The 22,971-nt window shown below is 35.1% G+C and overlaps 6 protein-coding genes across 11 annotated transcripts; 3 read left to right on the forward strand and 3 right to left on the reverse strand.

Moving 5' to 3' along the window:
• Positions 1-46: 46 nt before the first annotated feature.
• LOC123321417 (succinate--CoA ligase [ADP/GDP-forming] subunit alpha, mitochondrial) lies at positions 47-1,862 on the reverse strand. The gene is made up of 6 exons (XM_044908996.1): positions 1,620-1,862; positions 1,243-1,475; positions 964-1,185; positions 625-909; positions 434-568; positions 47-371 (listed from the first exon to the last, which is right to left on the reverse strand). The coding sequence occupies exons 1-6, from the start codon at positions 1,654-1,656 to the stop codon at positions 291-293; spliced, it is 993 nt and encodes a 330-aa protein (XP_044764931.1). The 5' UTR covers positions 1,657-1,862; the 3' UTR covers positions 47-290.
• Positions 1,863-7,221: 5,359 nt separating this feature from the next.
• LOC123321634 (translocon-associated protein subunit beta) lies at positions 7,222-8,336 on the forward strand. Its single transcript, XM_044909347.1, has 3 exons — positions 7,222-7,411; positions 7,486-7,861; positions 7,983-8,336. The coding sequence occupies exons 2-3, from the start codon at positions 7,487-7,489 to the stop codon at positions 8,184-8,186; spliced, it is 579 nt and encodes a 192-aa protein (XP_044765282.1). The 5' UTR covers positions 7,222-7,411; position 7,486; the 3' UTR covers positions 8,187-8,336.
• Positions 8,337-8,595: 259 nt separating this feature from the next.
• On the reverse strand, positions 8,596-9,923 carry LOC123321633 (myocardin-related transcription factor B). Its single transcript, XM_044909346.1, has one exon. The coding sequence runs from the start codon at positions 9,714-9,716 to the stop codon at positions 9,018-9,020; it is 699 nt and encodes a 232-aa protein (XP_044765281.1). The 5' UTR covers positions 9,717-9,923; the 3' UTR covers positions 8,596-9,017.
• Positions 9,924-10,231: 308 nt separating this feature from the next.
• Positions 10,232-12,864, forward strand: LOC123321267 (protein shifted). 4 transcript variants are annotated; one of them, XM_044908712.1, is made up of 8 exons: positions 10,239-10,372; positions 10,445-10,518; positions 10,607-10,753; positions 10,936-11,322; positions 11,528-11,731; positions 11,790-11,885; positions 11,961-12,184; positions 12,216-12,864. In XM_044908712.1, the coding sequence occupies exons 3-7, from the start codon at positions 10,621-10,623 to the stop codon at positions 12,179-12,181; spliced, it is 1,041 nt and encodes a 346-aa protein (XP_044764647.1). In that variant the 5' UTR covers positions 10,239-10,372; positions 10,445-10,518; positions 10,607-10,620; the 3' UTR covers positions 12,182-12,184; positions 12,216-12,864. The 4 variants fall into 4 exon arrangements, with proteins under 4 accessions (XP_044764648.1, XP_044764647.1, XP_044764646.1 ...); XM_044908711.1 differs by having other exon boundaries at positions 11,961-12,864; XM_044908714.1 differs by having other exon boundaries at positions 11,531-11,731; positions 11,961-12,864.
• A 270-nt stretch (positions 12,865-13,134) lies between these two features.
• On the reverse strand, positions 13,135-20,584 carry LOC123321265 (la-related protein 1B). Of its 2 annotated transcripts, none has more exons than XM_044908709.1 (13): positions 19,680-20,584; positions 19,504-19,560; positions 18,815-19,043; positions 18,262-18,407; positions 17,889-18,016; positions 17,643-17,832; positions 17,355-17,532; positions 16,253-16,526; positions 15,823-16,190; positions 15,518-15,761; positions 14,930-15,455; positions 14,750-14,856; positions 13,135-14,391 (listed from the first exon to the last, which is right to left on the reverse strand). In XM_044908709.1, the coding sequence occupies exons 1-13, from the start codon at positions 20,265-20,267 to the stop codon at positions 14,238-14,240; spliced, it is 3,189 nt and encodes a 1,062-aa protein (XP_044764644.1). In that variant the 5' UTR covers positions 20,268-20,584; the 3' UTR covers positions 13,135-14,237. The 2 variants fall into 2 exon arrangements, with proteins under 2 accessions (XP_044764644.1, XP_044764645.1); XM_044908710.1 differs by having other exon boundaries at positions 18,815-18,923; positions 19,680-20,583.
• A 718-nt stretch (positions 20,585-21,302) lies between these two features.
• Positions 21,303-22,809, forward strand: LOC123321571 (procathepsin L). Of its 2 annotated transcripts, none has more exons than XM_044909240.1 (5): positions 21,303-21,463; positions 21,643-21,792; positions 21,867-22,253; positions 22,321-22,481; positions 22,573-22,809. In XM_044909240.1, the coding sequence occupies exons 1-5, from the start codon at positions 21,368-21,370 to the stop codon at positions 22,775-22,777; spliced, it is 999 nt and encodes a 332-aa protein (XP_044765175.1). In that variant the 5' UTR covers positions 21,303-21,367; the 3' UTR covers positions 22,778-22,809. The 2 variants fall into 2 exon arrangements, with proteins under 2 accessions (XP_044765175.1, XP_044765176.1); XM_044909241.1 differs by having other exon boundaries at positions 22,582-22,809.
• The last annotated feature ends 162 nt before the right edge of the window (positions 22,810-22,971 follow it).

Consider the following 22,971-nt stretch of genomic DNA (forward strand, 5'->3'; position numbering starts at 1 on the left):
AAGCTTTCCTCTAAAATAAAATCCGCATGAAAAAATCAAAACTCACTCAAACTTAACAGATATTTACTAATATAAATATTGGAATTGCTCTCAGAACCCCATGTAAATATAACTTCAGTAAAAATATTCCACAAAAAATGTCTTCAACAAAGTTAGCCGCAAATCTTGGTATTGCATGGTACTTTTTGGTTTAATGATAAACACACTGCAATATGACAAAACAATGGCTATAGTACAACTATTATACATGAAGAGACACAAATAGAAAAATTGTATAGGAGAAGGGTTGCTCAAGCAATGTTCAAACGCCGCATTTCTTTCAACAGTTCATTACCCATTTGCGCTGGGGACCTTGTCACAATCACTCCAGCCTGAAAGCAAAATTTTTCCATATAATAATTCATTCAGTATAGCGCAAATCTTAAACACTTACTTTCTCCAAGGCATTGATTTTGTCTATGGCTGCACCCTTTCCACCAGAAATGATAGCTCCAGCATGGCCCATTCGACGTCCAGGAGGTGCCGATACTCCAGCAATGAATGAGACAACAGGTTTAGCATTAGGCCCCTGCAAACAATTATCATGCAAAAACTTCTTCTGACATTTTGTATTAAAGAACATACACTGTTGTGTTTTGACAGATAATCCGCTGCCTGTTCTTCAGCCACACCCCCAATTTCTCCAATCAAAATAATACCTTTGGTTTCAGGATCTTTCAAAAATACTTCTAAGCAGTCGATGAAATCAGTACCGTTAAAAGGATCACCGCCAATACCTACACATAGGGTCTGTCCAAGACCAACTTGTGTAGTTTGATGGACTGCCTCATAGGTCAGGGTTCCTGACCTTGAAACAACACCCACCACTCCTTTTTGATGGATATGTCCAGGCATTATGCCTATTTTACACTATAAATAAAAGTATTGAAAGTTTTAATTTTCTTCTACTATCTACCAACAGACCTGCTCTGGAGCAATTATTCCAGGACAATTGGGTCCAATTAATCGAGATTTGTTTTGTCTGAGGAGCCTGTGTTTTACTTTAACCATGTCTTGCTGAGGGATGCCCTCAGTTATGCAAACTATCAGTGGTATTTCAGCTTCTAGGGCTTCAATGATAGCAGCAGCAGCACCTGGAGGAGGCACATAAATGACAGTCGCATCAGCACCAGTAGCATTACGAGCCTAAAATTTTCATTCTACATGTTTAAACCTTCTACTGAATGTTTAACCAACTCTCACCTCTTTAACTGAATTGAAAACTGGAAGATCCAAATGAGTTTTCCCACCCTTGCCAGGAGACACACCTCCTACCATTTTCGTTCCATACTCAATGGCTTGTTTACTATGGAAAGTACCTTGTTTTCCAGTGAATCCCTGACATATAACCTTAGTATTGGCGGTTAATTTCAAATTCCATCTAGTAGATTCATAGCTGTTGAATCTAACTGATTGGCTAACCTTAAAACTGTCAGCTAAAAAAGAAGGAATTGGACTTTGATTCCACTCAATAATCATAATTGAGTCACGATGCAAAACAGCATCTTACATATTTTTGTTAGAAGCTCGTATAAAATCGAATATTTCAATGCCTAAAAAAAAACATTATATAAGCTCACCGAAAATTCTGCCTAGTATTCTTGTTGGAATTGCCATGTTGAGTGTCTTGGAATAGATTTGTAAGAATTTCAAACTATCAGACTACACATTAAGAAATACTTGTTTGTGAGGTATCCTGTTTTGATGAACGATTAAATTTCTCACAAATGAATTATCAAAAAATCTTTAAGGGCTAGACGCAGACCTAATAATAAAATTATTAGGACAACTTGGCAGGTAAACTGACAGGCGACCGAGGCGGCGCACTGTTCTGACCACAGATTAATATGTTAGGCAACAAAAATTAGCGGAAAATTCTATACTAGCTGTGCAGATTCCTTTTCAGTTTGGCTACCCACCTAGCTTAGTTCAATAAACACCTGATAGGTGGCGCCACCCATCTACATAATACTCACTGTCCGACTCCTCCAGCCTTTAAGTATAACACTTTTCATTGGGATTTTCAATAGGGCCCCGTGCGCGGCCATTAGTGATGGGCAATAACGTTATTTTTCACTAACGGTTATCAACCGTTATGGTTTTTTTTTAATAACGGTTGTTGATAACAGGTGAATACGTTATTTGCTCTGAAAACCGATAACATCTTCAAGGTTTGTCGATTAAGGGGTTTTCTCTACAAATTTAGGGTGTAAACGAGTCACGACTGAGTTGGAAATTTTTGATTATAATTTTTGTGGATGTTTACTTCTTTCATTCATCTTAATGTTACATTAATGTGAAAAAAATTTACTTTTTTCTAAACCAGTGAAATACTTCGCAACTGATGAAAAATATTAGAGTATTCAATGTGTTCCCCAATATTTAAATAACCATTTTTCATTTGTTTTTTTCATCTGGATACTCTCATTACCCATTCGTCCTATTCCAAGTTCGATTTATTAATTCTATATAGCCAATAAAATAATACGCTAATATCGGCTAATATCTGCGGTGAGTGCTCCTCCCGATATTTTATCCAATCTCATCACTTCGATGTGAACAACATAATGTACCAATAACAGCCTCCCATCCGCCCGCTAACGTAACAGAACCATCAACCGAGATCGAGAGTCGAGAATATGGCCAACGTTATCCGTTTGAAAAGTGTAAACTGTTAATAAACGCCAACAAACGATCTAACTAACCGCCAACAAGTCCAATGTAGCCGACTGTTATATGAGAAACGGTTTAACTAAACAATAACCGCCAGAAACAACCTCTCTGCTGAACTCAACGGCTTCAACGCCAACGTCGTCGACTGTTATATCAGAAACGGTCTAAATAAACGGCTTATTCAACGCCATAGACATAGAGACATGGACTGAGCAATGCCAGCATGAAATTGGCTATTTATTAGAAAGAGAGAAAAGCTCGTCGGGACATACCTTTCTCTTTTTTGTTCACATAGAGGTGAGTGTAGACCAATCAAAATTCTAGAAAAAGACAACTGCGACGTATTTTTCTCTCTGTCACTTTTTTTGACCGTATTTCATGCATAGATATAAAGGGAAGGCACAGTCCATGTCTCTATGTCTATGTTCAACGCCAACGTCGTCGACAGTTATATGATAAGCGGTCTAACTAAACGCCATCAACGCTAACGTCGCCGACTGTTATATCAGAAACGGTCTGAATAAACGGCTTTTTCAACGCCAACGTCGACGACTGTTATATCAGAAACGGTCTGAATAAACGGCTTTTTCAACGCCGACTGTTCGCGCACACGTTACTGCGCAACCTGTTATTGTTCAGGACATATAACGGTTAGTTATTGCTTTTTTCGAATAACCGTTGTTAAATAACAGGTTAGGGAATAACGCCCCATCCCTAGCGGCCATGGACGGATCCTGGAGCGGTTGTAAGTTGTTAGCGGCAAGTCTTCGAACCTCGAACATGGCTACCCCATAGTAGCTCTATTGGGGCGCCTTGACTTCGAGGTCAAGTACACCTAGTGGCTTGACCTTTGAAGTGTAATAGTCAACTTCTGCGCAAGAGACGCACAGACAGAATTATTATTGAATAAATAAAATTGCCGCCATATTTGTTCAACATCACACGGTCGATTTGGTCGAATTACTTTTCGAACGGCCCCCGTATATTCTGAACGAAATTAATTTTTGTCTGCCTCCGTATAAATTTGGAGAAATACTTTTTGGACGACCCCCGTATAAATTAAGGTCGAAATACTTTTTTGGTTGCCCCCGTATATTCCGTCGCGATATCGACCGGCTCCGAGAGGGCGACGGCAGCGCCACATTTTCAGTTCATTTTGACCGAATTTTGCGGCAAAACGCTGAACTAACGGCAAAATCGCCTACTAATTCTGACCCCACAGGATTTCGCTGGCATTTCATGGACATATGCATGGGAATTTTATGAAGGAAATTTTTACTCTAATAATTTTTTTTTTGCTTTCACTTCACGTGGGGGTTTCTAAATAGGGTGAAATCGAATAATTTCCTCATTTTTTTCAGAATACTAGTTCTTTCTCCGGGATTCAGTGGCCCATGAATGGGAATTTTATGGAGGAAATTCTTACTCTAATAATTTTTTTTTTGCTTTCACTTCACGTGGAGTATTCCAAATAGGCTCAAATCAAATTATTTCCTCGTTTTTTCCAGTAATTTCCCAGTTCTTCGGAATTCAGTGGGATTTCATGGGCAGATGTATGGAAATTTGGATTTTGGCTTTTTTTTTCGTCTTGGAATTCGAAATAAAGTTAAATTAGGCTCTTCTCTATCCGAAACTGCATTCGGTTCTACTTCAAGTGAATTATTTTTCGTTTTATGCCCCTTTGAAGGGCTGAAACTTTGGTGGGCCATAGCAGTCAAAATAAATTTTTTTCGTATCGTCTTGAAATTCGAAATATAGTTTAATTAGGCTTTTCTCTATCAGAAACTGCAATCGGTTCTTCTTCAAGTGAATTATTTTTTGTTTTACGCCCCTTTGAAGAGCTGAAATTTCAGTAGACCCTAGCAGCCGAAATAAATTTTTTTCGTCAAAACTGAGCTCAGATTTGGAATCAGAGACCTCGAATTATCCAGAAAACATGTACGGCACTTCAATATCTAAAACTTCGATTTTTGATTCCGATCGAAAAATACGCAAGACGCAAAGATGAAAAGAGAAGGTTTTCCTTTAGACATTCTTGAAAATATTGCGTCATGACTAGAGACAACTTTGACCAATTGATCTTCAATCCAACGCAATCTGGATCAAGGATTGAAAGCACATTGTTCTCCAGACATTCTTGAAAATATTGCGCCATGACTAGAGACATATTGGACCAATTGATCTTCAATCCAACTTAATCTGGATCAAGGATTAAAAGTACATTTTTCTTCAGACATTTTTGAAAATTCCATTATGACTAGAAACAATTTATTATTATGATCTTCAATCCATGATGAAAAATTTTGGCTGAAAATGCTTTTTTTTTCGTATCGTCTTGAAATTCGAAATATAGTTTAATTAGGCTCTTCTCTATCAAAAACTCTAATCGGTTCTTCTTCAAGTGAATTATTTTTCGTTTTACGCCCCTTTGAAGGGCCTCAACTTTGAAAGGCCCTAGCAGCCGAAATAATTTTTTTTCGTCAAAACTGAGCTCAGATTTGGAATCAGGGACCTCGAATTATCCAGAAAACATGTACGGCACTTCAATATCTAAAAGTTGGATTTTCGATTCCGATCGAAAAAAACGCAAGGCTATACATCATGAAAAATTTTGGCCGAAAATACTTTTTTTTTCGTATCGTCTTGAAATTCGAAATATAGTTGAATTAGGTTCTTCTCTATCCGAAACTGCAATCGGTTCTTCTTCAAGTGAATTATTTTTCGTTTTACGCCCCTTTGAAGGGCCTCAACTTTGGTGGGCCATAGCAGCCAAAATAAATTTTTTTCGTATCGTCTTGAAATTCGAAACATAGTTTAATTAGGCTTTTCTCTATCAGAAACTGCAATCGGTTCTTCTTCAAGTGAATTATTTTTCGTTTTACGCCCCTTTGAAGAGCTGAAATTTTAGTAGACCCTAGCAGCCGAAATAAATTTTTTTCGTCAAAACTGAGCTCAGATTTGGAATCAGAGACCTCGAATTATCCAGAAAACATGTACGGCACTTCAATATCTAAAACTTCGATTTTTGATTCGGATCGAAAAAAACGCAAGACGCAAAGATCAAAAGAGAATGATTTTCCTTTAGACATTCTTGAAAATATTGCGCCATCACTGGAGACATATTTGACCTATTGATCTTCAATCCAACGCAATATGGATCAAGGATTGAAAGCACATTTTTCTTCAGACATTTTTGAAAATATTCCAACATGACTAGAAACAATGAATTATTATGATCTTCAATCCAACCTCACTTAAATCAAGGATCAAGAGATGAATATGTGTCTTTAGAATTTTTGGAAAGACTAGTAGAAATTCCACAAATAGAGGAAATAATTTGATTTGAGCCTATTTGAAATACTCCACTTGAAGCGAAAGCAAAAAAAAATCATTCGAGTAAAAATTTCCTTCATAAAAATCCCATTCATGGGCCACTGAATCCCGGAGAAAGAACTAGTATTCTGGAAAAAATTAGGAAATTATTCGATTTCACCCTATTTGGAAACCCCCACGTGAAGTGAAAGCAAAAAAAAAATTATCAGAGTAAAAATTTCCTTCATGAAATTCCCATGCATATGCCCATGAAATGCCAGCGAAATCCTGTGGGGTCAGAATTAGTAGGCGATTTTGCCGTTAGTTCAGCGTTTTGCCGCAAAATTCGGTCAAAATGAACTGAAAATGTGGCGCTGCCGTCGCTCTCTCGGAGCCGGTCGAAATCGGGACTGAATATACGGGGGCAACCAAAAAAGTATTTCGACCGTAATTTATACGGGGGTCGTCCAAAAAGTATTTTGCCAAATTTATACGGGGGCAGGCAAAAAATAATTTCGTTCCGAATATACAGGGGCCGTTCGAAAGTAATCCAACCAAACCGACCACGGGAAGCAGCAAAACAAATATGGCGTATTTCATTATTTTAAAATTTTTTGGTCAGCAAGACGTGCGCATCGTAAGCGCAGGAGTCGACGATCCCACTCCTATGGTCAAAGCCATAGAGTGAATTCGACCAAGAAGTCGAAGTCAGCGTGCCTCAAGACAGCTACGGAGTAGCCATCTTGGAGGACTTACCGCTTACAACTTACCACCGTTCCAGTATCCGTCCATGGCCGCGCACGGGGCCCAATAGATAATGCCATTGAAAAGTGTTATACTTAAAGGCTGGAGGAGTCGGACAGTGAGTATTATGTGGACGGGTGGCGCCACCTAGCAGGTGTTTATTGAACTAAACTAGGTGGGTAGCCAAACTAAAGAGTAATCTGCACGACTGTCATAGAATTTTCAGTATCATGTCCCAGATGACGCGCCTATCTACATATCATTCTTACACTGGAATTCTTATTTACGGATTGAATTTTGATAATAATGATTGATTAATTATGTCAATAAAAATATTGCAAGCTTTCCTGTCTTCATTATCCTTCACCTACTGATATTAATTAGATACAGGATTAGTGGAAAATTGTTGTGTACTGAAAATAAGTGTTCTGTGGCATAAAGTGTGTTTTCTGTGATCTTTTGTTCCACGCATTTGACAGCAGATACAACTCTGTTTGACAGTCTTGACACGACAAGGATTTTTCGAACGTGGAGCTTCGTGGCGTTTTTATGAACCTAAAGTGGAAAGATTAACCTGCCATTTACCGAATAGTTTTCGTATGAGAAACTACATCCTATTTGTCTGAAATATAACAGATACAACGTGAGTTTTTTATTAGCTTTAACAGATAAATGAAGTGTCATTTTTGAACCCGTTTAAGTTTTATTTTCTTTCAGAATGATCAGAAGGACTATCTGTTTAATCTTCATTTTATTTGCTGCGGTCTTTGGAGAAACTGAAGAAGAAGTTGGACCAAAACTTTTAGTCTCGAAGCAAATCCTCAATAAATACCTGGTGGAAACCAAGGATATTGAAATAAAATACTCCATTTACAATATTGGAAATTCAGCTGCTGTAGCGGTTACGTTGACTGATAATGCTTTTCATCCAGATGTATTTGATGTAGCCGGTGGTCACCTATTTGCAGAGTTTTCAAGAATACCCCCACAGTCTAATGTATCTCATGTTGTTGTAGTAAGGCCCAAAAGTTATGGGTATTTCAACTTTACGAGTGCTGAAGTCAGATATAAATCTTCAGAAGATGCTTCCACTGTAAGTATCATTTCCTATACCAATTGGTAGAAATTCATAGACAAAATCAAGTACTTGCACTTGGATAAATAGCAGGACTTTTTATGGCAAGTAATCATATTTATACTACTTTCTCTTGTAGGTACAAATCTCTCATAGCAGTGAACCTGGAGAAGGAGGTATTATTGCCTTCAGAGATTATGACAAAAAATTCTCTTCCCACTGTTGGGACTGGTTGGCTTTTGCCCTTATGACAACACCTTCGTTATTGATACCATTGGCACTGTGGTACAGTAGCAAAAGCAAATATGAAAAACTTGCAAAATCCAGCAAAAAGCAACATTGAAATATAGATTTTCAAGAACATCAAGAATATTCAATTATTTTGAATTTGTATATTTTCCTCATATTTTCATTTTCATCTGAAATTGTGATTTATACATAAAATGTTTTCTACTTTACATAATATAGGTATATATTAAACATTGGAAATTAATTTTTTTGAAACTGCATTAACCCTAGCTTCTTATTTTGGAAAATATCAATATATGTAGTGTTGCAATTCATATAATCAAGGGCGAGACGAAGCTGAGTCAGTTTAAAGTACTTAGTTTCGTGGTTCTAAAATTAACAGATATATGCTTATTTGATCACATTTAGATATAGGTAGTAATCATTTACTTGAATCTATTGAAAAAAATAAGGAATATCTGCTTTATTATCTAGCAGGAATCTTTCAATATCTAAACAAGTCATTTTAATTTTGATACCAATTTATTGTTCAGTTGAATAACAGTGTGATCATATAAAAGAATTCGAATTTATTGATTCCAAATTTGTGGATTATTCATAACTTTGAATTAGAATGTGGAACATGAACTTCTAGACATTATTTCCAGCTAATGTTCTCAAAATTAAAAATAATTGTATGAACAATGAATATAAAAAGTTATCCTTAGTATTACAAAATAATATTAAACTAGATTAAATGCATGAATAGATTTATTCACTGATGATGACAATATTATTCCAACCAATAATTTCACAAAACTTAGGAAGCAAAATCATAGTATACATGGAAATACTACCTTTCTGTTAACTTTTAAAAGAGAAAATTAAAGTGTCTATGATCAATACCTCACTTGATAAATTAACTGTTGGAGTTCAGTTTCAGTTCTTATTTACTTGCAGCAAATCTAGCTTTTCGGGCTTCTAATTTTTCTTTCATCTCCAACTTGGTCATTGTTTTGGCAACCGATCCTCCAAATCTTTCAGCTCTCCTTTTGAGTTTTTCTATTTCACTAGGTTCTGAAGAATTCTCCAGAGCTCCAAATCTCTCAGCCCTTGCAAGGAGTTTTGCAGATCCTGGTAGTTCAACACCAAACTTTTTAGCCCTCATTTCAAGTCTTTCTTTAAAACTCATTCCAGTGAGTTTAATGACTTTAGGTTGCGAATTTTCACTAGAACTATTAACAGAAGGCTTGACACTTGATTGAGTTTCATCCAATGATGGAATATCCCTTTGGAGCTTTATTTTTTTTGCTTTTTTCTCAATACCATTGGAACTCTCACTAATTGGGCTCTCATGTTTCAAATTGGGAAGAGTAACTGAAGATTCTTCCAAAACTTTTTCTACATCAGAATCTATAACTGTTTCACTCGTATTGTGGTGTTCATCGTCATCATCATTCAGAAGATCATCCTCCAATATGTCAGATTCTAAAGATCCACTGCTCATTTCAGGGGATTTTAAAGCTTCTTGTAACCGCTCAAGTAGATCGTTTTTGTTTCCGGTCGTATTTAAACCTCGAAGCTTCAACTCTTTCTTCAATTCTGGCACTTTCAACTTAAGAATATCAGTATTTGTTAAACCCATTGCTTCTGTCTTGCTTGTGTTAAATGATTTTTCTCGTTCGAAACTATGCCTAGGATTTATGGAAGCATACTGTAATTATTCCTCTACACAATAAAACACACAAAAATTAACTTTTCAACCAGATATGAATAATGAGTTATATGCTTCTTAATTTATTGTAAACCAATGAGTACCGTACTTGTTTGGTTTGGTATAACCTCAACAGTCACTTCTGACATAGAGTTGTCTTCTTTTACTTTTCAATGGTCACGTCATACCCATCAAAATTAAATGATGAATGAAGTATACTCCAATAAAAGGTTTTACTGATCTTTATCAAACGAAATTATGTATATTCATAACGGATTTTCGGAAGCAATTTCATGCTTAACAATATAAGTTTCGAAATTCTGGGAAGGAAACATCAATTCTTTTTTCTACCAATATCATATTTCTTTTACCAAAGAGGAACTCTTTGCTTTTACCCATGATATAAGAATATATCATATGTTCTTATATCATGCTTTTACCTCTATGACTAATGTAAATAAAAATAAAAGATATTTAAATATGTTGCTAATTTATTCTCTATTAAATATTCAATGCAATATTAACTTTTAATTTTGTATATCGATTAAAAAGCATATTCTGAAGTAGTTAATTCCCTAATCTTCGAAGTAAGTTGCAAATAATTGCAGAGATGTTCTTGAATATTAATTTATTTCTTGCTATCTGAACTGTTCTGATAGGATCAAGAAACGCTTCTTGCTTAGCTTTCCTAACAATAGATGCCTGGAATGAGACTTGCAAATTATATGATATGGTATGATATTTTGCTTGGTTGCTAGCGAATTTTCTAGTTGTTCTTTATGAGGAAATGAGGATTATGATGTGAATGAAATTTCTTCTAGAATTCGACTGCAGTATGTGGCGACTTGTAGTTCTGTATATTTTTTATCTATCACTAGTTGAAACCAGAAACGGTCAAAAAAACGATCCTAGAAATAATGGTGATTTGGCATTATGGATTGATGAAAAGCAAGTTAAAATGTTCAGCGGTAAGTGATCCCTACCTGTTTAATTGAAGAAATGCAGTAATAATTTGAAATTAAGATATGATTGGAAAGGTTCTTATGTAGGACGAATGTGAGACGCCATTCCATTCTATGTTTGTGTAGAAGCTCATTTTCAAATAGAAAAGTATTATCAGTTTATAGTAATTACATTAATTTCATTACAGGTATGTCTATGGAAATTTATGCAATATCTAATGGAAATGTGCTACCTTATATATTAGACAAAAATTTCGAGAAATATCTTCCACTTATACCTTCAGAAGTGAGTTATGTCAATTTCACATGGAAGGCAGGGATGAAGAAGTATTACTATAATTTTGACCGGCTACAGTCATTTGATGAAAGTATATTAGAAGCTCCTGTGATTTCGATCAAAACAAAAGGAAGAGTTCCTAAAAGACCAAAAGAATTCAGTATACTATTGCCTTGCTTAGGTAATAGCTCTGGAATTGCAACGTTTGGTATAGGATTACTTATTGAAAGTCGAAAGGGTAAACCTTTAAATGGTACACCATTAAGACTAAAATTACGTAAGGAATGCGCACAAAGAAGTAAGTATTTGGTAAAAATTTTATATGAGTATAACCATGGGCGTCACCTTGGGAGGCAGGCATGACTCTCTTAAAAATTCTCATAAACCACTGGGCAGAGTTGTTGTGCCCCCATTCCTTCTAGCCCAACCGCTTGTGACGCCCTTGAGTATTTCTATTGTTTCATTAATATAAGACATAAACTGTCAAAATATTACAAATTTTGAAGGTCCAGATCCTGAATGTGATAAAAAATGCGCCAATCAAGGTTGGTGCAATCATGAAAAGATATGTCAGTGTCCTGAAGGATATATGGGGCAGTATTGTAGAACCGCTTTGTGCTACCCTCAATGTATGAATGGCGGCAACTGTACTTCTCCAGGAGTTTGCAGTTGTCCACCTGGTTTCCAAGGTCGTCATTGTGAAGGAGGTTTGTAACGATGTTCTACTCCAGAATCTTGATCTTACTGCTAAAATGTTTTTTCAAGGCATTTGTAGTCAGAAATGTTTGAATGGGGGAAAATGCATACAAAAGGATACATGCGAGTGTTCCAAGGGCTACTATGGACCACACTGTGAATACTGTAAGTTCTGTTGCACAAAAACACACAAAGCCGAAATATGCTGTTCAATTTTGAAAAAATTTACTTCCTTCCTAGCTAAATGTATTATCCCTTGTCAAAACGGTGGAAGATGCCGTGGAATCAATAAATGCCGATGTCCACAAGGATTCAAAGGAGATCACTGTGAAATTGGAAGAGCAAAGCCCCACCGAAGTAATTGCAAACTGAAGTGTAAGCATGGCACTTGCGTGGATGACACTTGTGTTTGCGATTCTGGATGGTACGGAAGGTTATGCCATCACAGTAAATATATATGAATCATGCATTCACATCAAATGGGGCGAAAAAAATATGGAATTTCCTCCACTATTTTATATGGTGTCAAATATTGGACAAAAAAAGGAAAAATAAGTGTTTTATCTTCCATATGAATGAGCTTTAAATTATGTAACTGATTAAAATGGATATTGAAACATTATTTCCAAAGAAAAATATCAGAACTTAATCCGATCTCCAAATGAATTGGTGCTATACTAGTAAGATATTAAATTCTTGACATGGAAACTGTTTAAAAATTTCAGACATTGAATTTAAATCGAATAGACTGATGTTCCTATGTTCCTTGAATTAGTCATTTTTATATTCAATAAAGAAACATTCTTTGGCAATCAGAACTTATTCTTCACTACAAAATTCACATTTGTACCCTTCCAATAAAAACTTTTTACCTCACCTATTCGGTTGCAATACCAGGTTGACACAATTTTTATTCGGATGTGCACCTTGACCTCAAAACAATAATGTTTCACTCAATACATTCACGTCTGTAATTCATATATACTATAATTTTTTTTATTGAATATATATGCTGTTATTGCTTGCGTGTTGCGAAAATTGTTACATCATAGGCAACTAACAGTTACATAAACTTAATTTTTATATTATTGTTAACTGAAATATGTTTGTATATTTTATTATATGAATATTATTCTTTTATGCACTCTGGTGTTTTACTCAGCTGATACCTCATTCAGAACACGCAAGTAAATAAAAACCATATCCTGCACTTGAGAATCCCAAAAAGTAATAGAAGTTTGGCAGAAAAAAAAAAAAAACAGTTCCAGGATGAAAATTATCATTGATCATCTTATGAGGGCAAATTATGTATTGGTTCAAAATTTATGAATTATTAATGTGAGCCACGATAATTTTCAAGGTGTGAAGCAAATGATGCGACATTCAATTATTTGGAAAGAGTCAAACTTCCTTGTGGTGGTTTCAGACTTCTTTTATTCCTTTTTTTGGTGTCACTGGAAGACAATTTACTGACCATACTTTTGAAACAAAAATGAATGGTGCTGCTTAATTCTAAATATGGTAAAATTTAACTTCAAGTTATTAAACAACAGAACAAAATAATTAACAACACATCGTCTTCACATATTAAATAACCAATCTTAAAATTAAAATATGAAGCAAATCTATGAAGATAAATGCTGTAAGAATTAAAAAAAATTCATCGTTGATGGCCAACAGAAATATTCAAATGCTGATAAGAACTCAGACAAATGTTAATTGCAATATATGATTCGTTTAGAGAAACGCGATCTCATTTCTTGTAAAATGTTACTGTGTGTGTGATTAGAAAAGAAGGCACATGTGAATCAATTTTGAAAATAGTAAAGGGATGTAGTGAAAGAAAAAAATGAGATCATTTTTGACAGACAGCAAACTGCTTCACATTCTATCACGAGCTTAAATTTAAGTTTTTTTTTGTTTTAAAATAAAATTTGAATATTTTTTTAAACATTATTGTACTAGTAGATCATGGTAATGAATGAACTCCACAAGATTTGTTGTTGCTTCAACCGAATAATTCTATGAAACTACGTCACTAGTCGCACATTGAAATATAAAATTAAACAAGTCGTGAAAGCATTACACACCATGATGAATATGATAGCAAATGAGCAAAAATTCCACATCTAGGATCTAGACAATATTATAAAGAAAGAAACACTTAAGAAATCGATTACCAAGATCATTTGGGACCCTATTAACATGACTAAACTTATTCAATATATTAAGTCTAAACAATTTCACGTGCTAGAAATTGATTATACAATAGTCTTATATAAAAATATCAATTATATTACGAGCCAATTATTGAAAGAATGGCACTCAATCAAATTTTTTTCCTCCCTAAGCTTGCGTATTTTAGAAACATTTTATACAAACTGATTAACTACAGCCAAACCTTACCTTGAAAAAACTATACATACATTTAATTTTTTTATTAGTCAAAAATTTTTTTTTCATTTTAACATGGTTAAATGATTATACTTCCTTTCAGAGAAAACCCAATTTTTTTTCTTAATCTTCCTTATTATTAAATTTATTACTGCGAAATGAGGACCACCTAGGTCTTCCAGAACTTATGGATTCCGTACGATTCCTGTAATGATGAAATGATGAAGAACTACTTGGAGCGCTAGTACCAGGTTGAGGACGTTGCAAATCGTCTCGTCTACAAGAAAACCCAAATCAAATGAGCCTCCAAAACATGTACATCTACCTACATAAACTACAACTAGGGAATTGCGAATTGAAAAACATGTACTGAAACGTATGAACTAAACTGTTTCGCAACTGTCAAATTTGCATACCGAAATCGATTTAAAAGAATTCTGAAACGAAACACTAATTATGCGATTGTTTCTCCTACAGAATGAAAGAGAAATGTCACCTGTAATCAAACTTAGGTTAGGTTGGAGATGGATAATGTTAGTATTATTTCAAACTCCTATTAGTGTTAATCTATAATTTTGGAAGCTCCTACAGTATAACGAGAATCGTGTTGTTCATTGCTAGAACCTGTAATTTACCTTGTATAATTGAACGGGCGCAGTGGAGACACTTCATCGGACATTTGAGAAGGCATACTCTCAGAAACACTACGGTTTCGCCTTTTCTTCAACTCATTTATACGTGGCTGTAAAAAGTAAGTAAGTGATGTGAAAGAGGAAAATTTTCTCAACAAAATTAAGAAGCACAAACTAACTTACCTCGACTACCCTGAAATCAGCTACTTCCTTGTATTTTTTCAAGTGATTTCTCAGAAGCGGATCGACCTGCAGATCCCCGCTATGCTTATAATATTTCAAAAATGCCCAGAATTTCTCCAAACCATACAACTGGCCATTTTCGAAATCTTTCAATGTGTGTTGCTGGAAGTCCTGGTACAAGTGAGGTCTGAACTTCTTTTCCAAACCGTACGAATAAAACCTGAACAGACATTCCAATCCGTACCTCCAACCGTGCTCAGCATCCTCCAAAGCTAGATCCCTGAATTCGTTATACATGCTCCTATTGAATTTCTCCCTGAGGAAGAAGGACCAGAAACGGAATAAAGTGTTCATTTCTTGCGATCTACCGATGCCGAATTTCTTGCGTTCCTTCAAACACTTATTGCGATATTTATTGTAGGCAACCTGCGAAAACTGAGTCTCCATGAGGGAATAGGAGGGATGTTGGAACTTCGGTAAACTGCAGCTAGTTGAAGCGTGCTCACTCGGACTCGTTCCGTAGCTTCTACAAGGAAAAGGCAACTTTTTAGAACAGATTCACCTAAAGGGACATGACCGGTGACATACCCAACTGAAGTTGTTCTATTGCGATGTTCCTTGACGTCCATTATCCAGCCAACGTGATGTTCAACAGGGGGATTACTAGAATGTCTCGTTTTGCGTTTGCGAGGGGTATGGGGATCTGGACCTGACTCGTTTTTGATAACTGGGAAGAAACGTGGTACATTCTTTAGATTGCTGGTAGCTTTTCCTCTGTTCGCCCCTGATGTACCAGAAGTACTGGCAGTAGCAGCAGCACCAGGCTGTGCATCTACAAAGAGAACACCGAAAGTGAACTAATGTAATCATACAATAATGAATGCACAATATACCTGTTTTTCGTTGATTTTCAACTGTAAGAGGAGGCGGAGGAGCTGAACTTTGCGATTTCTTAGGAGCTGCAGGAACCATTTTTTCAAATGCCTCCTGAGAAATCACATTAACAGTTTTGTAGCTACCAACAGACGTCGTCCGTTGTCTACTCCAGAGGTCTTCCTCGTAGAAGCAAAGTCCGTCATTGATAATCTGAACCAACTCCTGTGTCATTTTAACCCTGGTAGTAAAATCACCAGTACGATCATATCCTTCGTGTTTAGGAACTCTGTTAGATGGATTCATCGTTATGGGATTCTGTTTGAAAATCAGGATTTTATTGATATCACGGTCACTGATCTCGTCGTCATCATCATCTTCGTCTATCCTAAAAAAGAACAAGCAACGGAATGTTCGATTTTACAAATAGAGAAGTCGAAGCGAACTCACAAGCTTTCAGAGAATGTGTTTTGCCTAACGGCCGGTACATCATCGTCAAAATCTAGATCCTCATAAAACATGAACCCATAATCCTCCTCCCGCCTGAGTTTTGGTTTCGTATCTTTTTTTTCTTTAGTATTATTTTCTTTGTTTTTCCTTTTCACTTCTTTCCAAGCTTCACGATCGTCACCGTTTTTTGTCGATTCATCTCTAGTAACTTTGTCCCATTGATCATTGCTATTAACTTTGTTTTCCTTATTGTTATTTTTATTGTTGCCGAAGCCTTTCAAAGAAGAAACTTCATTAATTTGGCGATAACTTAGTTTCAAGGAACAAGTCTTACACTCGAGGTAAACTTATTTTTACAAGATGAAAATGCTTACTATATCGTTTCTTGAAATTTTGTTTTATTCATCAATCTCGGAGCTTACAACTTACAAAGTATTTCTTGTTTTGGAAACAATGATAAAATAACAATTTCCCAGCAGGGAAAGATAATTCAATACTACTTTTTCTTGTAAGAGTCATCTTTACAAGTTTACACTAAAATGAAATTAATAATCAGGGAAGGAAACAGCGATCATTCTACAGGCATATTTGAAAGGGCACTTTTGACGATTTTTCGTTATATATGAAGGGCATGTGGATAAGTAGTCATAAAAGGGGTGAATGATCGATATAAGATTCTTGAAAGGTAGATCTGCCATCATAGGCCAGTCTAAAGGCTCACTAATATTAAAAATGGAAAAAAAGAATATAAAACTATTACAATTAATTTTGAAAGTGAAGTCTAAGAACTTCCAAAAAGAGTGTAGAAATTTTTCAATAATACTCTTGTTAAAACATAGGCATAAAAATCTAAAATAACACTGAATGTAGGAATTGAAGAGGCCCTAGTCTTCCATACAAAAAGCAAATAACATAAATGAAAGGCAAAGCCAACATATCTATACAATTTGTACACTCATCCTGTGTTACAGAATTTATCTGGTGAAATTGAATTTAGCATGGCCTTGAAAATATTATCGTCAAAATGTTTTAACTCGTTAAAATTTTGTCACAACTTCATCAGGTGAATTCCTTCAACAGTTCTATTCCCCATTCATATTACCTGCTTTCTTGGAACTGTTCTCAAACGGAATAAATTCGGCAACGTTAGGATTTAAATTTTCATTATTCTGTTCACGTAACTTCTTCGGCAGTGGCGGAGGGGGTAGAAGTCTTTCTTCAATTCTTTCACCATTCATGTCTATTATTGGCCATTTTGTCGGATCATGTTTGGTACGCACCTAAAAATATTTGGTTGCCAGGTAGTACAATAAAAAATAGATACTCATCAGGAGCACCTCCAGAATGAATTCTGATTTAGAGTGCACTTGAAATGTTGAAAAGATCATACCCTCATTTCTGATCCCAATTCCAACTTGTCGGAATCCAATATGGCTGCCATAATCACATCATAATCGCTAGTTAAAGCCTGAACCCGTTGGAAAGAGGCAATTAGAGCAATGGGTAGGTATCCATCAGCATCCATTTTTCTTCTTAGGAAAAAGTCTCTGGCAAGATTCTCCTCGCTGAAGTAGTATTCACTGCAAAATATCAACCATCTATCAAACAATTCTAACATGAACATGGAAAAACTTACATCTGTTTGGTTACACACTCCTGAACAGTGCAAACTTCAGCGTTGCTGTTAGAGTTGAAGAAGTAAGTTCCCATATATGGTACCATAAAATTCTGCCCCTCAACTGGCATTGTATTATACTTAATGATCTGCAAGAATTCACATTAGACACTTTAGACATTTTATCACTCCAAGGTGAAAATTAAATATAAAATTTTTGACTCTAAAAACCAAACATATTTTCAATTGAGGATCAATTATTTACACACTCCTATACACACAAAAACTGAGGACAGAAAATTTTTGGATGATTTACTGTATGACTGGTACTTTAGTAACTAACTTGTGAAAATAAATAAATAATATCAGGTCAGCTTCAAGAAGATGTACCTACCTCAGAGAAATTTGCTGGATAATCAAAATATTCCAATTCATTTGTATGCTTATTATTACGGTTGAAAGGCGGTTTCCTCGTATTATTGCGGTTTCTACTTCTACCTCTAGCTGCATGAGGAATTGGTCTACGTCTATCACCATTACCTAACAAACCAGATTTTACAGGAGATTTCAAAACTGTTGAAATTTTTTTTTACAAAACCACTACTGAATCACAGATCAATTGATCCTTCAGGTAGTCAGTACTTGTATTCATTTCCTATTTCAAAGAAGAAATCATATTACATATAGACTTCCTTCTGAGAAAACAGCTATGTTAATTTCATGTAATTTATGATCCTAAACATATATTACATAATTTATATAGATAGACACAACCATCCCGAAGAATTTAAATATAATTTAATAATTCACACCACCAAATGTTTAATTATAATTTGGCCTCCATATTGAAATAAAATGAACCCTCTTTATATTATCAACTCGGAAACTGAACATATATATCTATCAACACAAAGAATTTATGTTGGATAAATATTTTTTTTCCTTACTTTTCTCTGTTCGCCAATCTCTATCTCCTTCACTTGCTGTAGAATGGGTGTCTCCTCTATCTTTTCTGGAAGAGGATCTGTCCCTCCTTCTAGATTTAGTTAGATCAATCTGCAAAGGAACCCACTTGTGTTTAAAGTTCCTTTTCTTTTCATCACTATCATCATTTAAGGGTTTTTCCTTGAGATCAGTTGATGTTTGACCATTTGGAGGAGTAGTTGATCTTCGTGTCTAGAGTTCAATGAATATGAAAACCAGGGCAAGAAAACACAACCTCTCTTAAACATATCAAACTTCAAGATATAAAGAAAGAACTGTTTCTCAGTGTGACTATAACTATTTTGAATAATTGCATGAATGAATGAGAATGATAATATTGGGTAAAAAATTGGCAGATAGGAAATAATATTAATCAAAGTTGATGATTCATCTTTTTCACATGATTTATCATCAAAATGAAAAGTGTACATTCCGTACCCCAATTATCTATCATGAATCATTTCAAATGAGGACTAAAAAACAAAAATTAAACTATATCTTTTTTTTGTTCAACAAATGTCCGAGACAATATATTTCTTTATGTAACTTTCAAGTTGAATAATTAAAACAATATAATGAATTCACTGCCTGCAAAACTATATAATGAATTCACTACATGAAACAATAATCCAGAAGTAAATAATAAACTTACTTCACTTTGATCTCCTAGAGTTGGCCAATCTGCAGTGTTTGTCGTAAATTCAGGGGCCTGTAAAAAAATTCAAAATTTTAATCTGCACACATATCAATATTTTGTGCAAGGAAACTTATGAAAAGTAAATAGCTCATTACATTACTCAATGACTGAAATATCGAAACAATACTAACCTTAACATTTTTTATGTCTTTAGGTTTGGCCATTTTGATTGGCTGAGAAACACTGGTTTGTGAAGATACTCCTTGGGGAGGTGTGGCTGATCTTTCAGGATTAACTTCTTTACTTGCACTCTTCATTTTCCAGACATTAACTTTAGGCAAAGGAGCTTCAACAAACACTTTTTTAATGTTAGAGCCATTGTCATCTTTTGATTGTGCAAGCTCCTTCACTTGAGGTTCATGTTTGTTGGCATGTTTATCAAAATGTTTATCTGGATTCCTTTCATTTCTATCAGAACTAGTGTATTGCTTTTGTTTATCCTTTCTGGATTTATCATTTTTTCTTTCTCTCCTGCTATGGCTGACTACAGGTGTGAATGATATATCGTCAATGTCAACTGAAGGTGGTGCTTCAGACTTCTTCTCACTGGATGCTGCAGGCTTTTCAGGCACTACTTCCTCATTAACCTCCTTTGAATTTGTTGGTTGTTTGAAATTCAACACAGCATTTGCATATGATGCTCCTGCCATATCACTATTCCCTGGCTTGTCACCAAGTGATAAAACTTGCATTGAGGTTTGTGCTGCTTCAATGGACATGATAACTTTTCAAAACACTCAAAACTAACGTTATCCGGAAAAACTAACGAATTTTAGCACGCTATAATGTCAATATGGACAGTCATTACATACCATGTTGTTGAATGAAAGCATGGTAAGATTCCAATGCACAAGTTCAGGCCAAAACCATGATATGAATTCACTTCATTAAAATTAATTCTTCAACTGACATTCCTTCAATATCAAGAATTAAGCGTTCTATAAGTTTAAAACCTTTAAATTCTTTATATTTTCTTTCAATTCAACATGCTTCACAGTTTTCAACCACTACGAATGAGATGTCACCATAGAACTTCTCAATAGCCATAGATGTGATTTTAAGGTTTTAATAAATTAAATGGTCCTCGTTTTATTGAATTATATTAATTAACTAATTAACTTATTATATTATTGAAAAAACTTCAAATAGTGTCAACAATTTAATGAGTAATTGCACAAAATTATTTCAATGCTAATAACAAAAACTTAAAAGTATCCCAATCAGAGACTCTAATCCCTATTTATATCGATTGAATGAATTCGACTCAAGTCCCAAAACTCCTAAGGATATAATTTTAGTTCTTGTAGTACCATGGCTGTTTTTTCTCTCTCATAGAGACCGTATAAAATTGATCCACATATTAATATATATATTAGGGCTGCTGATAACTAACGAAAATATTTCAACGTGTGAAGAGAGCTTCAACCTGAGAGCAGTGATTGAAATGGATCCAAATTTCGATTTTCTTGAACAAGTACAACTTTAAAAAGTGTTGTTCGTAATGGTGCAAAATTATTTGTTCGATTTTTAATTTTTCCATTACAAGAAGAGTATGTGCCGGAACTGATGACTCATTATACCTTAGTTACTGCTGAATACTTTTTTTGAGTACTTTTTCGGTCGTTTATTTCCGATATTCGCTGTTGAATTATCTTTGAAATCCTTCGCTCACATACCTAAGAGTAAACAAATGTTTGTTAAACGACTTGCCATGTTTACATCACAGCAAGTGCTAAATCATCAATTCGTTCATTAGATACTCATTTCACAATTACTTAAGTATCACTCAATTCATTAGTAAAATAATAAATTCGTTGACATGAAAATTTGTGTACTTTATACGTTATGTGTTCTAAATTTTGTTTTTTGTCAAGAAACTTTCATAAATCTGGATGATAAATGGGAAAACTTTAAGGTTGGTTTGAACATAAATTAGGACTGATAAATACATTAACTGCACACAAACAGAAAATTTATTGGTTTTAAGGGGCAGTGACTCCTGTAAATACATATAAAATAAATGTTAAAGATCATTAATTTTATTCCACTAATTCGGCCCTATTTGATTTCATATTTCACGAAAATGTTCCTTAGAAAAAATTCAATAAAACATACGTTGGACCTCATGACACCCAAAAAAGACAGGCTTGGGAGGAAAATTTGAAAAAAATAGACAAGCACAACGAAGAAGCTGCTAAGGGTCTGCACTCTTATACTCTGAAGGATAATCATCTCAGCGACATGGTGAGTGGCAAACCATAGTTACTTAATTAAAAACTCTACCCTTATTCGATATTTATATCTTTTTCGGTATCCAGAGCAATCCAATTTACCTTCAACGAATGACGAAGCTAACAAGAAGTCACCACAGAAAACTTCCTGATCCAGAGACTGTTGGGGATGTTTACGAGCATATTAACCATCTTCCCGAAGCCGTTGATTGGCGAGCAGCAGGTTTCAAAACTCCAAATTATAATCAGAAAGATTGCGGCTCTTGTTATGCTTTCAGTATTGCTGGTGTTATTCAGGCTCAAGTTTTCAAGCAAACTGGCAAACTGATACCATTGAGTGAACAGCAAATCGTCGATTGTAGCGTGAAATTTGGAAATTTCGGCTGTGGGGGAGGATCCTTGAGGAACACTTTGAGATACTTGGAAAACGCTGGTGGCCTGATGACATACGATGAATATCCTTACACAGCAAAGGTGAAATTATTTCCTAAAATTTGATTGCTTATTGTGAGAGTTATCCTTCACTAAAATCATATTGTAGCAGCAGAAATGTAAATTCCACTCTCAATATGCAATTGTCAACACCAGTTCTTGGGCTATTTTACCAGCTAGAGATGAGAGGGCATTAGAAGCAGCTGTTGCAAGAATTGGTCCAGTAGCTGCATCCATTAACGCCAGTCCTCATACTTTCCAGCTTTATCAGTGAGTACTACTATGTTTTTCCATACAGTTTTTGAGTTTAATGCATCTATGATGTACAATCAGCAGTTAATGTTGAAAACTCTAGCCATAGTTTTTTTAGTAAAGGGGTGTACGATGATATAAGCTGCTCCTCGAATACAGTGAATCATGCAATGCTGATTGTTGGATATACTAAAGATGCATGGATCTTGAAGAACTGGTGGGGCAACCACTGGGGTGAAAATGGTTATATGAAACTGAGGAGGCGAAAAAATAGGTGTGGTGTTGCAAATTATGCTGCATATGCTTTAGTTTGACAAAGAAATTCGAGAAAATAAAGAATAAAGATAATTTTTCATTTCAAACCCCGTCCTCTTACCTCCTAGTCTGACCTCTAGCGGTGATTAGCTGAACTGCAGTACTGTACCTATAATTGAAAAGAGCACTCGAAAACGGTATCATTTTGATTACTATTTAATGATATAATCCTCTCCTAACAATTTTACAGTGT

This window comes from Coccinella septempunctata, chromosome X (assembly GCF_907165205.1).
Source record: "Coccinella septempunctata chromosome X, icCocSept1.1, whole genome shotgun sequence".
Lineage (NCBI taxonomy): Eukaryota > Metazoa > Arthropoda > Insecta > Coleoptera > Coccinellidae > Coccinella > Coccinella septempunctata.

What these genes read in the sequence shown, in the direction of transcription:
- LOC123321417 (XM_044908996.1), bottom strand. Translation starts at nt 1,656, where the DNA reads ATGGCAATTCCAACAAGAATACTAGGCAGAATTTTCG. An exon ending in TTTTCAATTCAGTTAAAGAG is followed by an intron (nt 1,186 to 1,242) that starts GTGAGAGTTGGT and finishes TGAAAATTTTAG; the next exon opens with GCTCGTAATGCTACTGGTGC. An exon ending in GAATAATTGCTCCAGAGCAG is followed by an intron (nt 910 to 963) that starts GTCTGTTGGTAG and finishes TTTTATTTATAG; the next exon opens with TGTAAAATAGGCATAATGCC.
- LOC123321267 (XM_044908713.1), top strand. Translation starts at nt 10,621, where the DNA reads ATGTGGCGACTTGTAGTTCTGTATATTTTTTATCTATCACTAGTTGAA. An exon ending in AGGTCGTCATTGTGAAGGAG is followed by an intron (nt 11,732 to 11,789) that starts GTTTGTAACGAT and finishes TGTTTTTTCAAG; the next exon opens with GCATTTGTAGTCAGAAATGT. An exon ending in TGGACCACACTGTGAATACT is followed by an intron (nt 11,886 to 11,960) that starts GTAAGTTCTGTT and finishes CTTCCTTCCTAG; the next exon opens with CTAAATGTATTATCCCTTGT.
- LOC123321265 (XM_044908709.1), bottom strand. Translation starts at nt 20,267, where the DNA reads ATGTCCATTGAAGCAGCACAAACCTCAATGCAAGTTTTATCACTTGGT. An exon ending in ATCCAGCAAATTTCTCTGAG is followed by an intron (nt 18,017 to 18,261) that starts GTAGGTACATCT and finishes GAATTCTTGCAG; the next exon opens with ATCATTAAGTATAATACAAT. An exon ending in AATTGGGATCAGAAATGAGG is followed by an intron (nt 17,533 to 17,642) that starts GTATGATCTTTT and finishes AAATATTTTTAG; the next exon opens with GTGCGTACCAAACATGATCC.
- LOC123321571 (XM_044909240.1), top strand. Translation starts at nt 21,368, where the DNA reads ATGAAAATTTGTGTACTTTATACGTTATGTGTTCTAAATTTTGTTTTT. An exon ending in ATAAATGGGAAAACTTTAAG is followed by an intron (nt 21,464 to 21,642) that starts GTTGGTTTGAAC and finishes AATGTTCCTTAG; the next exon opens with AAAAAATTCAATAAAACATA. An exon ending in AATATCCTTACACAGCAAAG is followed by an intron (nt 22,254 to 22,320) that starts GTGAAATTATTT and finishes ATCATATTGTAG; the next exon opens with CAGCAGAAATGTAAATTCCA.
- LOC123321633 (XM_044909346.1), bottom strand. Translation starts at nt 9,716, where the DNA reads ATGGGTTTAACAAATACTGATATTCTTAAGTTGAAAGTGCCAGAATTG.
- LOC123321634 (XM_044909347.1), top strand. Translation starts at nt 7,487, where the DNA reads ATGATCAGAAGGACTATCTGTTTAATCTTCATTTTATTTGCTGCGGTC. An exon ending in CTTCAGAAGATGCTTCCACT is followed by an intron (nt 7,862 to 7,982) that starts GTAAGTATCATT and finishes TTTCTCTTGTAG; the next exon opens with GTACAAATCTCTCATAGCAG.